We start from the raw sequence: 14,626 nt of genomic DNA, 5'->3' as shown, positions 1-14,626 counted from the left end.
ATGCATGTATTAACAATGCTAAATCCTTTTTTTCACTTAGGATAGTCAAAGTTTCAAGTATAAGTACCATCATCATACATAATAATAGAAAAAGCAGAACGTTTTCTTAAGATTTGAGTTAAATGAAAGCAGTTGTGGAAAATCCTGATATGGGTCAGACGCTCAATATTGATTGTTGCTTATAGAAAACGTGTCAGAGGTATTTGTGTTTATCTGGCGGGTGCAAATGCTACAACATCAACCGGTCGTTCTTTGTGCATACTTCTGTCCGACTGACGCCCATGGTTCTCACTTCATCTGCGCCACAGCCGCTTGGTTATACCGTAAAGGCCTCACAAAACGGGAACAGGGCACACAGACCACAAAAACAGTGTCATGTTTTCTCAGATTTTGAGCGTAGGGCCTACGGTTAAATTTGTTACTGTCCACCATGAAATATAAGTGCAATATTCTTGATTACCACAAAAAACATCAATCAAATAAGTAAATAAACATATAATGGTTTATGCACGTTCATCCAGAATAAAAACTATTATTTTGCGACGAGGGCTCCGTGGCTCAGTTGGTTAGCACGCTAGCGCAGCGTAATGACCCGTGAGTCTCTCACCAATGCGGTCACTGTGAGTTCAAGTCCAGCTCATGCTGGCTTCCTCTCCGGGCGTAAGTGGGGAAGTTCTCAGCAACCTGCGGATGGTCGTGGGTTTCCTTCGGGCTCTGTCCGGCTTCCTTCCACCATAATGCTGGCCTCCGTCGTATAAGTGAAATATTCTTGCGTACGGCGTAAAACACCAATCAAATACATAAATAAATCAAATTATCTTGTGTCTGTCACTTATACTGTGTTTTCTATTTATCACGACTTTATTCTACAATGCACACACGTATAATCAGATTTTGATCACACACTACATTTCTTGTGACGTCAAATCTATTACGTGTATATGCTTATAACGGTATCATGAGATCCATATATATATATGGAGAATACTCTTGAGAAAATACTTGTTATGCTAAGGTTATTGTTGTTTAAATTTGCACAGTACAACTAAGAAAATTCATGGCTAATTTGCAAGTATGTATATACCCTCTGTAATCAGTTAAATAAGGAATTTTATGTAATAAATTCACCTTTTAATACCTGTGACGTTATGTGCATCTGATTATTTGGTTCCGTGGTAATATAAAGCGTTTGAAGTCGACTGATTTGTCGATTGTGGTGAGAGAAAATTATGATGAAGTGAAATTTCGTGGCATAGATTTTGCTGCCCCGGCCATCTGCAGGGAGGCTATAACTAGCTATTGTTCCATCCCAACCTCGGCTGAATTCGGCGCGTCCAATCCTGGCCAACTGTTTTGGCGATGTTACAATATTTGCTCTTTCCCATCGGATCGATACAGTGGCTGTCTAATGCTGAAAATGTGCTGTAAACACGGGTCGTTTTGTCCACCTCTCCACCCCTGCCGGCCAGTAGCATCGCCTATAAAGCGCCTCATCCAGTCCAGGCTCTGGCTCGGGTCCCCGGCCACCCGGCGGCGATGCGGAGAGCCAACCAGCTACATAGAATCGCCGTGCCTGCTCCTCCGCCGCCGCTGTTGAATCACTGTCGCTTTGTCCATCAGCAGAAGACGCTGCAACTGCTGACCTGCACAAAGCATCCTTCAGACATTGTCAGAGGCGCCAGAGAAAATATATGCATCCTAGCACGCTGATGGAAAAGGGATAAATTTGTTAAGATTAGATCGAGGACTGGTTATAGGGGTCTGTACAACACTCAACAGCTGATACACCTTTTCAATTCTCCATCCGTTCTGCTGCTTTGAGAAATATCGGACCATATTCTAGGGGAGGAGCAATTTTTGTTGACAACCAGGAAGTCATCAAAGATGTCTGACGCGCACACACCAGAACAGGAGGTGAAACTGACGGTGGACAATGATGAAGGTGCGGCTGAAGAGGTGATGAAGTCACAAGAGATCACAATTGGGGACAGAGATCCGAATCGCATGAACGATCACGTTAAGGTGAGTATCCTGACGTATTGGAACGGTTCCTTCTAGTGAGAAAAGGAACCGATATCGTCTCGTCCATCTTTGTGCCACACAGCTGTTAACAAATCTTATCGGTATAGACTGTACATCGCAAGATACCCTTCCATTTTCACAATCTCTTCATAAAACACCACGTATAACTTAATACAACGTATTATTTTAATATTTTTTTCTATATTCGCGAATAATTTTTTTGATACATTAACAACCATGTGAGTGTCTATGGAAGAACAACTGTTGACTAAACCACGGCCTATTTTCTGCGGACAAGCACCCGAAATGTTGTTGAGTGCAAGTAAGCGACACCTAGCCAAGCAGCCGTATGCGACAAAAGACAGACAATGATGTAATCGACCAGATCGCAAACTTTAACATGAAATCGCAGATAAATGTCCAAACGGTTTACTTGGGTTCTTTTGTCCTTTCTCTGCAAGGGAGGTAACCTCACAAATGCTGAACTGTTCCTAAACTTTTAGTTTGCTTGACTTGTTACTAATTAAAAAATGTAAACATCCCTTCAGTTTTCTCTTTGAAAGGAACTGTCTTTAACATTATTCGTTGATTGATCGATTGTTCGATCCTTAATTGGCATTTTTGTTTCTTGCTTGTGCTAAATTCTCTCCGTCACGCGCCAGTGGAAACACACAGACACAATTTTCATCTATTTGCTTGAACCACTGTTCATCTTTCCTTGGCTATATAGCTAGAGACATGGCATACGGACATAATTCTGATCAAATGCACGGAGAGCAATTTAGTTGTGGTGAAAGGACTGCCATCACCGTCCTTATCAGGCCTGGTTGATACAATGAGCAGTAACACGCAAGGCCAGGAAACACCATTTTTTCCTCTGTAAACGCTCTATGATATTTCTTTTCGTGTCGGGAATGGTGATGTTTTTGTCAATCTTTGTTTATATGATGAGCTAGGAGGGACGTGCCTTGCTTTGTCTGTCTGAAATCAATACTGCACAAGTTTACAGGTAAATGAGTGTTGAGACTTGACAGTAACATTTGTGTCTTGCTTTTCAAAAGTTAAAAGCAAATTATTTATTCATTTATTTATTTTCATATGTGATGTTTAACGCCTTGCTCAAAAATATTTCACTTAAATAACAGCGATCAGGTTTATGAGTGGGCAAAACTGAATAGACCTTAGAGAAAATCACTACTTCAGTAGGGTGAACTGGCGTCAAGCACAGCAAACTCATCAGTCAAATCTGGGAGTTACAACAGTTATTTGCAACAATCGTCAAACATAAATGACGTTCCGGGTCAACAACCTTTAAAAAACAAGGCTCTGAAAACCATTTCCGAAACAAGATTCAGCACCATTAGTCCTGCTCAAAGAAACAGTACTTCTGTCATAAGTTTTCAAAGATGCAAAGAATATTTTAAGCACCGAAATATATTTATTTATTTACTTGATTCTTTTACGCCGTACTCAAGGATATTTCATCTATACGACGGTTGCCATCATTATGGTGAAACCGGACATAAGAGTACAGGTAAACCCAGGACCATCAGCAGGTTGGTGAAGACCTCCTCACGTACCACGTGAATTTAATCGATATACAAATAGTAAACCATGCTAGTGTGCAAGTTGTCATTAATCAAAAATATATTTCTCAGTTGGGTTTTGATTGTAGCTGTTCACATATGCAGCCTGGCGACTTTATTCAGCACGAAGCATACCCAGCTCCTAGTCCCGAGGGCTATGCGTGATTATGATAGCTATGCGTGATATAACGCAGGACATCAGAGATTGTAGACTCTAGAACTCCGCCCATATTCACAAATGTAACACATGTAAAATTTATAAGAAATGTGAAAGCCTTTGATTGAATTTCCTTAATTTTGGTAGTATAAACAATAATTGAAACAAATGAGAATCTAACAAATGCCACAAGCCGAGGTATGTGCACACCAGAAGCAGAACCCTGTGCGTGATATATTACTATCCAAGTCGAACAATAACGTTAAAATTAATACTGCCCATCTTGTTGTTGAAGGAAAAGACCTCTAAAAATCGAAGTGGGTATCATTAAATAGGCCACTTAAAATTATGCATACTTTCATTTATTTTGCATATATTTGTGAAAAGGGGCACTCAAACATTTGAATTCTAAGGTGAGCTTTATGGATCATACAACCAGAGCTTAGGAACTCTGACGTCATAGGAAGTTTATCCAACTCTAATCACGATACTGAATGTTGAAATAACTCATATTTTTACGCATAGTTTTCTGTATGCTGAACTTACTTCATATCTTAGCTTTCTTTTACTTTAAGCGGTGTGACAGGCAACCCGTATGCCTGTATAGATGCAAGTTAAAGTGAAGTTCTAAAACAACCATATGTAAAACCAGAGCAGCGACGACAGTGTGATAGCAGGCAAATGGCCAGATATAACCGGTGAAATCTGGCTTCTGGTCAATTGACCACAGTTAGTGTTTTATTCTAACTGTTCATGCAAATGCTTAACATAAACATAGATACTAAAACCAGAGCAGCGACGACATTGTAATAGTTTGCATATGGTCAAACGTAACCAGTGAAATACGGCCTCAAAGTTTTATTCAAGCAGTTCATATATTTATTTATTTATTTGATTGGTGTTTTTACGCCGTACGCAAGAATATTTCTCTTATGCGGCCAGCATTATGGTGGGTGGAAACCGGGCAGAACCCGGAGGAAACCCACGACCATCCGCAGGCTGCTGACAGACCTTTTCCAAGTACATCCGGATAGGAAGCTAGCATGAGCTGGAATTGAACTCACAGCGACCGTATTGGTGAGAGATTCCTGGTTCATTACGCTGCGCTAGCGAGCTAACCAACTGAGCCACGGAGGCCCCAGCTGTTCATGTAAGTTCATGATTTATTACAACTGCATGTAGCGTCTGGACGTGTAGTAGTTTGCTTTAAATCCATTGAAGCTGGATATATTTCCCTCATAGCTTTCACTACATGTATACGGGCTATTTAAAGCCAGCAGATCATCAATATACTTACGGTCTAGTAAACGAGACAGGTCCTGAGGGTCACGAAGTTGCTTAAGTTAAGATTTAAGTCAAACTTAGGCTTATCTTCAAAACAGTTTTTTGTTTCTTTCATTAGCAAATTTTATTTTAATAATAGTATGAGAGTTCTACTTTAAAGAAAAATTGAAAATTAGTGCTTAAGTTCCAAAATAAGTACAGGAATAATACCTCAGACTTAAGTTTAAGACATCTCTGTGACCTAGGGGCCTGGCCGTCAAATCTAAGCGCCTAACCCAATATTCGTATACCGCTCGTGTATATAGACCATGAAGGGTTGATATTCACAATGCGCCTTTCCAAAAGAAAACACTAGTTCCGAAAGGAATATGTAATAAATAATATATAAATAGCAAATAAATCTCGTAACATGTAGAAGAAAAGCAGTCATTAGTCATCAAAGGTCGATCAGAAGTGAGGGCGATGCTTTATGAGAATGAGCCAATATTGCCAAATCCAGGCCCATGCAAGAAATACACGTTAAAGAATGACGTTAGGCACTGGTACTTCAACGAATCCCTATGCAACATTTGATCAACAAACCAACAAAGTTAGATATGTATTGTGATATCAGTCACCGTTTTGCAGCCTCACTTCATAGAATCTTCCACCGACGCCACCTGTTAAATTGTATCGGACGTCACTCCGCCTTGCGATGTTGCTATATATATATATATATATATATATACATATATATATATATATATATATATATATATATATATATATATATATATATATATATATATATATATATATATATAATGACCTTGTCCATAATCGCTCTTTTTTGTTTTTCATGACCTTGTGATAAAAACGGAGATTGAGGCATATACCATTGTAACTGATAAAACTAGAAGCGTACGGAAATGCATGGTTAGATATATAGCGATAATTAATGTATAAATAATGAAGTAGAATGATCGAAGAGGCGGATTGGCACGTTGCCGTCGGCTTTTGCGGTAGGCTTAATTGACACGCGCTGTTTCGTTTTGGTTTAGGCATCCAGGTCGAGTAGGAATATGCAGTGTTGGTACGGTTATTTCAGCACTCATATAGTCATCTAATGACACAGCTGTGCTTTCCAAATATACTATATATATTACCCAGAAAAGCACCTGTATCAGTGATTTTGGGGAGAACTTCGTTTGTGCATTTGATCTTATCTATTAAAATCATATCGTTTGCAGGGCAACAATCTGGATATAGTCAACTGCCTTATGATCTAACGATGCAGGCCGCTAAATGATCATCAGTATACCTAGCCTTCTGGTTTATCCACTGTGCTTTAATATCACACTACATGAGGATAGCAACATGTGGATTTGGCTTTCTAGCGGCTAAGGTATATATTGAAGAGTCTGTGCACTGTTCTAATTCACAAACCAGTAGCAACTGCACATGCACTATTATCTGGTCGTGGTGCTAAATAACAAGAACGAATAAAGCCTACTATTACACGAAGGTCCACTTTTCTGAAAAGGATGAACTAAGTGTTAAAGAGTATAATTTAATTGTATAAAGAGCGAAGCACTCACAATAAAGGACTGACCTCTTGGCACTGATAACCCAGCTGTAAGGTGTTTTGTGTGTTATAAAAAGGCAGTGCATACGCGCATATTATTAATGTGATAAACATGTTCTACATATTAGGGTACCTTCATTGACAGGCTTTCCATATGTCGAGTGTTTGCTGTGACGACAACCTAGCACCTAACACTTTGCGTAACTTTAGACCAGCATAACTTTTAATAAATTGCTTTTAATATAAGTCTATTTTTTTATCTAATTCTGTTAATGTAAAAAGCCATATTTCTAAAGGACGCGTGAATGGTTATTATTTAAGCATTTGCACGAACAATTAGAATAAAACCGTAATTGAAGTAAATTGACAAGAAATCGTATATCACCATGTATGTATCATAGTTTACACCAGCATAAACATGAATTTTGCTGCTGGACTATGCTTTGCATTGTCTTCAGGTTACTCTTTATTAAATGTGATGACAACACTCTAAATGAGTAATTGTACAACAGCGATATCTAACATAGCGTAATTAACATCGCAATTGTGGCTTAAGCCATGACCCTACGTATGGGACGTGCAAGTTATGATTAAAGATAATAAAACAGGAGATAAACTGACAACAGACAAGATTTCAGAGTTTATTTTGTGACCACTTCAACATGTCGCCACTTTTCTAGTTTTACCTTCTATGCTGTAGTGTTCGATATTGTGAGAATCACTGATTTGACGCCAGGACAAATGTCTACCTTCTTATATTTGCAGATCGCGTTCACGGATATTATTGGCGAGCCCGACCCAGGCGTGCACTCCTTTGACAAGATCTGGCTTATCAGTTTCAAGGTACCGTAAATGTGTCAGATATAAATTATCTGTGATAAGTAACACCTGCTACTCTAAGGCAAACGTACATCCTGACGAATTTCTACATGATAATCTTTTGCATGGAATTACTCTAGATGTAGAGTAAAGTGAATCCTCGAGGTAAATTTTCCAAGAACAATGCTAAAGTTAAAATGGCATTGCCACAAAACAAATCAGTAATCTTCATTTATGTATTTCAGTTTTTCGTACTAGTCTATTTAGAACCTTGTTATTAAGAGCCTCAACAGCAATATCGCCCTTCGTCCTTAATTCTGAGATACTGTCATTGTGTATGTTATGTTAAGTTGTTTAAACGAAAAGAAACTGGTGCCTAAATTCATCCAACCTGTTACTAGATATTAGCGTAGGATCTCCCGGATCAAAATCACGCATATACCTGTATACATGCTTTTCATTTCGTCAGGTGTTTTCCAACACAAAGCTCTGGTGTTACCGCATTACCACCCTCATCCTCGGTTTGCCATTGTCCGTGATCTGGGGAGTGTATTTTGCATGTCTGGCATTCTGTAACATTTGGATCTGCGAGCCTTGCATCAAGTCCTTCTTCATCGAACTGAACTGCTTCCGCCGAATCTGGGAGATTATACTGACAGCCTTCTACCGGCCATGCTTCGAGGCGATGGGGCGATGCTTGTCGTTCATCAAAATTGGAATAACCAAGGACTGATAAAACAGGCTGTCTTTGGAGTTTGCCCTAATTAATGTTGTTTTTATTGGAACATTTTATAGAAGATATCCATCGGGGCCATTTGACATTTTACTATATTTTCACGGAAGCAACTCAAGGCTTTCTTGTCCTAGACATATTAAATATACATATACAATTGTAGAGCTCAATCAGGTATTTTAATCTACATATATTCTTTGTTCAGTGCCATCCTCATCCTATATAGTATTATGGACTTCCAATGTTTTGCATTACGTCTGTTTAATGTTGTCTACAGGAGTATTCCCTTGCTGGAATGCTGATGCACGATTCCAGACATGTGACGTTGGGCTATAGTTAGTCAATGTGCAAAATCTCAAAAACTTACAAATGCGGATGCCAAATGTCGTCAGGAATGTCCCCTTGGTAATGTTATCGTCACATGACCAGCTAAATTACGACTTTAGATTTTTAACAAGTCAACGTTTTGTGAATTCACACTTCGATAAAATGAAAATGTGTTTAAAATATGTAAACTGCACTTCCACAGGAATAAAACACAGTACCAGTATATGTAGCAAATGTTAGAACAGAAGCTAGTGGCACAAAAATGTCCGCCAATTTGACAACTGACCATAAACGTCCAATGGTGGGCCAAGAATTACAGCGGTTTTCCCAATCACTGGGTCCATCTCATTTTTCCGGTGATTATCAATTTCGCCCATACGAGAAGGCCCTCGTGTAAACTGGTCATTTCCGATCAATTTTTTTTATACATTCCATTCTAACGAGTCTCCAAACGATAATACTGATGAATACTACATTTGGTCAATTGTCCGCATTGTCGGAGTGCTATTTATCCCACGCATTGAAACTAAGCATGATATTTTCCAAACTTAATCATTAATTCATTTTATAACCGATATGCTCAACCCATTTGTATCATGTCTATTTTGTAACGTGTAATTTTAATATAATCTGTCATCGGTATTCTTCAAGATATTGTCTTTTATTCTATATTTTTAGTAGATGTGTTGAGATTTTTTCGACGAACTCAAGCTTTTGGAAATTTTACTTCTATTCTTATTTGTGTCATTTATCTTACTGTAAGGGAATGGACAGTGAGGGGGAATTGTATTTCATTCCTCAAAATGTGAACACTTGCGCGGAATCTCCAAGAGCGAGTTATACTTTGTGCTAAAACTCTTCCCTTTTTTAAAGGCAATTTTCCTTAGTGTTTGGCCTGTATATGTCATTTGATATCATATATGTAATGAATGCAGCTTGTAATGTATGCGGGTATTTATAGTGAAGGTCGTTCATGTTTACGGAAGATGTCCAGTATTATACACATCAGTAAGTTTGAGGACAAGATGGAGGAAGTATAGATCTGACTATTGTGGTCTTTTTCTTTGCAGATAGATCAATCTCTTACCATTGATGTTATATATCAGTATGTCCAGCCGCCAATTCTTCCATTATCGTGAATTGAGATTTTACTCTCAAAACTGCCAAGGGTATACATATACAGAAATTATATACATAAGTGTTTGTGAATAGTCTGTCACCGGAAGCGTACATTTAAACGTAATCATAAACGAATTCTGAATAGGGTGTTGTGCGAATCAGCAGCCTCGATAAATTGATTTTAATCAATCAGAGAAAACATTACAGTTACGATGTTAGACTTAGTGCTTTTCCGTTTGAATTGTAACAAAATAAAACTTTTGTTCAACTGATACACTTATTTCGTAGTATATTTTATGTTTGTGAACTTAAATTAAATCAAATTAGAACTGACAAAAATATTTTGCTTCAATGCCGTGTACAACAACATAAGGGCGTTTACTTTCAGATGTGTTTGCTCTGCAATGAACACTTTACCACAATCTGCATTCTCTTACATATTATAGCTATCTATGACGCTGGAGTGGTTTTGCCAGCGGGCAACTGGCACTTCGGGTTATGGTGGATGACTGACCCGCCATTCTCTTCTATGGTTTCCCCTCGACACTCCAGACCTGCTTGGCATGGGCAGCTAAACTCAAACATGTCCCTGTTGAAGACGTCGTGGAGGTCGGAAATGTGGCAGGACTGACCCAATGTCCTCATAAGCTGGCACTCGCCCTTGTGTCCACCGAAAAGGTCGTTAAAGATGAACCGCTTCCCGATGAAGTCCGAATGGACGCAGCATTCTGCTTCCCCGCAGTCCGAGGGACCTGAGCAGTTTGGTTGCTCAGTGGTGGTCTGGGCCTGAAAAAAGACACATGAAATGAAGGTAATAGATATAATGGAATGTCCACTTCAAAACAACCACCTGTGGATTTGGAACGCGTTATTATTATTACAATATAAAATCGAAGTCAAGGAATGTTAATTGGCTTCGAAGAGCAGCACTTTTGGGATGATATGTGTAAAATTTTTTGAAACATTTTTTTTTAATCCTTCATGGTTTTGAGAAGATTGATACATTTTGTTCCATTTGTGAGCAATGTATATACTTTTTGAATTCCATTTTGAAATTCTGGAAAGTTTCCGGAAAGTTGAAGAGTTAAGGTTAATTATTTTGTCCAGCCCGATACACTACGGTACATCCTTTCCCATGAGTAAAATGCACTATAGCAACCTGTCATGCGAAAATCAAAATTCCACCCCAGCGTGAAAGACTACGAGTAAAATAGAATTACATGGCCTGCACAATAGCAAGAAAGCAAATCGCTGGGGCTCTTTTGCAAACGCGTGATCGAGAGAATCGCGAAAAAAATTCTATGACGTCAATTCAATATATTAGCAGATATATGTGTAATTTGCAGATGTTTGTAAGTTCTGGACAATAATCCATGGCCTTAAGTGATGAGCTTTTTGTGTAGAATCGTAAGGTCAGCTGAATCCCACACTCTCAAGATTAAGGTAACTTGTTCATATGCCAGTCACAGAGTCAACATTGCTTTTTGCTCTGAATTAAATACCTGAATACTTGAATGGAACGCTAGAACAGAATCTCGAACGCTAGCCTGCAGTGAGTCTGCGTCAATCACAGAACAGACGTATTCAACATAATTTGCCCAAACACTTGGCATAGCCGGAGTTATCTCCCTCAATGGTTACGTGCAACCTGTCAACATGCTTCAGCTGGACGTTTTCCTAGAACTCTCTAAAAAGAAGGACTTCAGTAAGATGTTAACTACATAGCATCTTCCAGAAAGAGTGACTTTTGAGCAAGGCTTTTTTCAAAAGAATGGCGTTCTTTACGTTCGATTCCACACGACCTACTATTTAAAGTGAAAGACAGCACCTTTCTAATGTTTATGTCCACTGAAAGATAACCATTCAAAGTATCTTAAACCGGTATTAAATATTTTTTAGATTTTTTTTCAAATCAGTAAAATTTTTTTGAAACTTCTTCTTGACACAGCTTCAGCGCGTCTACATTATCGAGGTGACGTTATGTTTACTTTAGCTCTCTAATGCCGAAGGTATTTTCCTGGTTCAGTCCGTAGCCTCTAGCGGGGATGTGCTGGTGATTTGACTCCTGTTAAATGTTTACAAAGTTGCAATAGGATTTTTGTCCAAAAAGATTCATGCTCAATACAAAAACAAATGGAAATAAATCTAAGCACCACTGAATCGGATCCCGGCATTCGACTGTCGCTGGATTTTATGCTTCAGTTTTGTAGCGGTGACTTCTAAGACGAAAGCATTGCTGACCTAGTTGTCGCGAACATAAGAGAAATCACCTCGGCTTGAAAAACAATTTTACTGTATTTTATAAAAGAATTAAATAATGTATGCGAGAAAGACGAAGGAGCAAAATTTAAATTCTTCAGTTGTGATAAATTCAGAGAGAGAAAATTATATCATAAGATTTAATTAATTTTTACTTAAGCATTGTCTGATGAGATGCCGCCTTCTCATTCCCATAAACCTTCGGTACCCCCTATTAATTTTGCACTGAGCCTGATATTTGTTATTTAGAAACTGCTGACTAAAGGCTGATATGAACGACATAAAATGTATTTGGGGAGATGAATGCGGTTTAGGCTGAGACGGTATGCTACTGGTATAGGCCCTACTGTCTGACATTATTTGTGATGCCGTCCTTGAATATTACACTTTATTTATTTATTTGATTGGTGTTTTACGCCGTACGCAAGAATATTTCACTTATACGACGGCGGCCAGCATTATGGTGGGTGAAAACCGGGCAGAGCCCGAGGGAAACCTACGACCATCCGCAGGTTGCTGGAGGACCTTCACACGTACGACCGGAGAGGAAACCAGCATGATCTGGACTTGAACTCACAGCGGCCGCATTGGTGAGAGACTCCTGGGTCATTGCGCTGCGTTAGCGCGCTAACCAACTGAGCCACGGAGGCCCCGAATATTACACTTCTGCTGCACGTAACTAAATCGTTGTAAACGACTTCAAACTGGTGTCTTATGCAGTAGGTTTGTGTTATCATATGTCACGTACGTTATTGAATGAATGGGTATAGGCTACGTTACCGCTTAGGCCAAGTAATCAGATAGCAACATGTTTGATTGGATAAAATTCTCAAGATGGCTGCCTGGACTCACACCAGCTATTTGTGTAGTGTTGTCATTTTGTTTTACATGTCATTAGGTGAAATCGCATTAAAATAATAAAGTATGATACTTTTTCAAAGCTTAAATATCCTGCTTTCGACTGAAAAATGTTTTAGCCAAGTGCTGTCTTGTTCTTTAAATATTTTTCTTTTTTCTTTCTACTTTTCACTCTCTTTTTACCAAGTTATGGTACTGAAATCGTGTCCAGTGTTGAATGTTTTCCCGTGGAATACAGAAGGTCCTTCTTTGTTACCTACTTACAGTTAGAATAAAGCATTTATACGTATAAAATTGGGCCTTGGTGCTATTAACATCAGCACAAGCTAAAGATTTCGTCCATTTGGTATAACGCACCTTTATAGTGTAGGCCTACGTGTACACCATTTTGTGTCTAAAATTTAAGCTGAACATTTTAATCAAATTCATTATGTCCCCTCGAAAGTCACACATTGTGATACGACGTGTTAAACTGACATGTAAAACTTCCCCGTTTTTCGAAAATGTTGGCCACAAGCCATGATAAACATTAAGTTATGGAAATGAACTCACCTTGGCATACGCCAGCACTGCGAAGAAAAACAGTAGAAATCTCATGTTTGGTTCTCTGATCAGAAAGTGGCGGTAAATAGTTTTCCTGTGATAGGTGTTCAAGGCCTTTATCCTTCTTTTAAGCAGATGACGGGCGACGAGAACGACACACCTGGCCGTGCTTATCACGTCAGTAATTGCGTGAGCTGGGGAATGTGGTGAGCTATGGTGACATTCACTGTTGACATCAAGACATGTCTTTTGCACCGAAGACACTAAAGGTAACTTTTGACCTAGTAACGTTAGGAGGTTTGTAAGGTGTCTAACGCGGTGCAGTTGTTTCATCATAGCTCACACACTGGCTCCTCTTCCACATTTGGCTAGATTTGTATCAGTGAAATAGTCTTTAACATATGATGACAGTGATTCGTATTGTTAGCGTTTTAAAACAGGTACATAAGTAAATCAACTGAAGAAAGCAGTGCTACAGATACATTTTTGTCAGAGATAGTACGGTACTCCCGACTTTGAAAGAGAGGTAGTACGTTAGTTCTGACTTTCCAAGTACGCGGTGCCGCAGAACACATTTTATTTTCAAATACTCAACACTTCACTATTTTGGGTCATCAGTAATACGCCTGGAAAGTGTGAAGTTGATAGAGTGAAAGGGAGTGAAGAAAAAGACATAGGCCGACATGTATAGAAGTAGTATACAGAGTATAGGTTCTGGCGCATGCCCCCCTTGGGGCCCTCCCCATAACAAATAGAGGCTCCCCCCGCCTTTCCCTGCTTCCCCCAGGCCAGGCCGACAAGCTTATTTGACACAGACCCCCATTACAACTTCCGTTTTTCAGTAGGGACGATTGTAGTTCTGTGTATTTTAGGGTGTAAAGTCTTTTTTTTGCTGCCAGCCTGCCGTTTTTGGTGTACAGGTGCATGCTTGGTATCAAAATGATGGAAATTGTCTAAGCTTTGGGCAGGTATGAGTTTTAATGGTTAAAGTTTGAAATTCTGGGCGAGAGGACACAAGGAGACAGGTGGTGATGAGGCTGCGAGTGACATCCCCTTGGCGTTGCTAGGCACCCCTCCCAGCTGCCGGCATGGAAAGGTCCAGATTTTGACGGTCAACCTATGTCAAGATTTTTACAGCTTCTGTCTCACATGCTGGGCCAGGTAAGCACCAAAGCTTATTGGCCTAGGAATGTTTGGGACTGAGCTACAGCGCTAAACGTTAACATTGTCGCTTATGGAAAACTAATGGGGGTCTGTGGCCATTTACAAGTCTAGCCTACACACACACACACACACACACATTGATATGAGGAGACCTAAACTAGTGCTCAAAAGAAAGTATACAGCTGTTTGAT

At 39.3% G+C, this 14,626-nt stretch overlaps 2 protein-coding genes across 2 annotated transcripts; one reads left to right on the top strand and one right to left on the bottom strand.

Annotated features, from left to right (window-relative positions):
* The first annotated feature begins 1,616 nt into the window (after window positions 1-1,616).
* LOC135470381 (caveolin-3-like) lies at window positions 1,617-8,369 on the top strand. Its single transcript, XM_064749284.1, has 3 exons — window positions 1,617-2,022; window positions 7,379-7,456; window positions 7,902-8,369. The coding sequence occupies exons 1-3, from the start codon at window positions 1,885-1,887 to the stop codon at window positions 8,163-8,165; spliced, it is 480 nt and encodes a 159-aa protein (XP_064605354.1). The 5' UTR covers window positions 1,617-1,884; the 3' UTR covers window positions 8,166-8,369.
* Window positions 8,370-9,770: 1,401 nt separating this feature from the next.
* Window positions 9,771-13,404, bottom strand: LOC135470382 (toxin CSTX-20-like). The gene is made up of 2 exons (XM_064749285.1): window positions 13,281-13,404; window positions 9,771-10,397 (listed from the first exon to the last, which is right to left on the bottom strand). Exons 1-2 carry the CDS (start codon window positions 13,323-13,325, stop codon window positions 10,062-10,064), a joined length of 381 nt encoding a protein of 126 aa, XP_064605355.1. The 5' UTR covers window positions 13,326-13,404; the 3' UTR covers window positions 9,771-10,061.
* Between the last annotated feature and the right edge of the window lie 1,222 nt (window positions 13,405-14,626).

The sequence above is a fragment of the Liolophura sinensis genome, chromosome 7, assembly GCF_032854445.1.
Source record: "Liolophura sinensis isolate JHLJ2023 chromosome 7, CUHK_Ljap_v2, whole genome shotgun sequence".
Classification (NCBI taxonomy): domain Eukaryota; kingdom Metazoa; phylum Mollusca; class Polyplacophora; order Chitonida; family Chitonidae; genus Liolophura; species Liolophura sinensis.
Note: the sequence above shows the minus strand (reverse complement) of the source record. Positions and strands in the feature narration are given on the sequence as shown.

Bases quoted from the DNA above. Each gene is read 5' to 3' on its own strand.
- LOC135470381 (XM_064749284.1), top strand. From the start codon at position 1,885: ATGTCTGACGCGCACACACCAGAACAGGAGGTGAAACTGACGGTGGAC. The intron at 2,023-7,378 runs GTGAGTATCCTG...TTATATTTGCAG, and splicing joins GCATGAACGATCACGTTAAG to ATCGCGTTCACGGATATTAT. The intron at 7,457-7,901 runs GTACCGTAAATG...TCATTTCGTCAG, and splicing joins TCTGGCTTATCAGTTTCAAG to GTGTTTTCCAACACAAAGCT.
- LOC135470382 (XM_064749285.1), bottom strand. From the start codon at position 13,325: ATGAGATTTCTACTGTTTTTCTTCGCAGTGCTGGCGTATGCCAAG. The intron at 10,398-13,280 runs GTGAGTTCATTT...GTCTTTTTTCAG, and splicing joins CAGTGCTGGCGTATGCCAAG to GCCCAGACCACCACTGAGCA.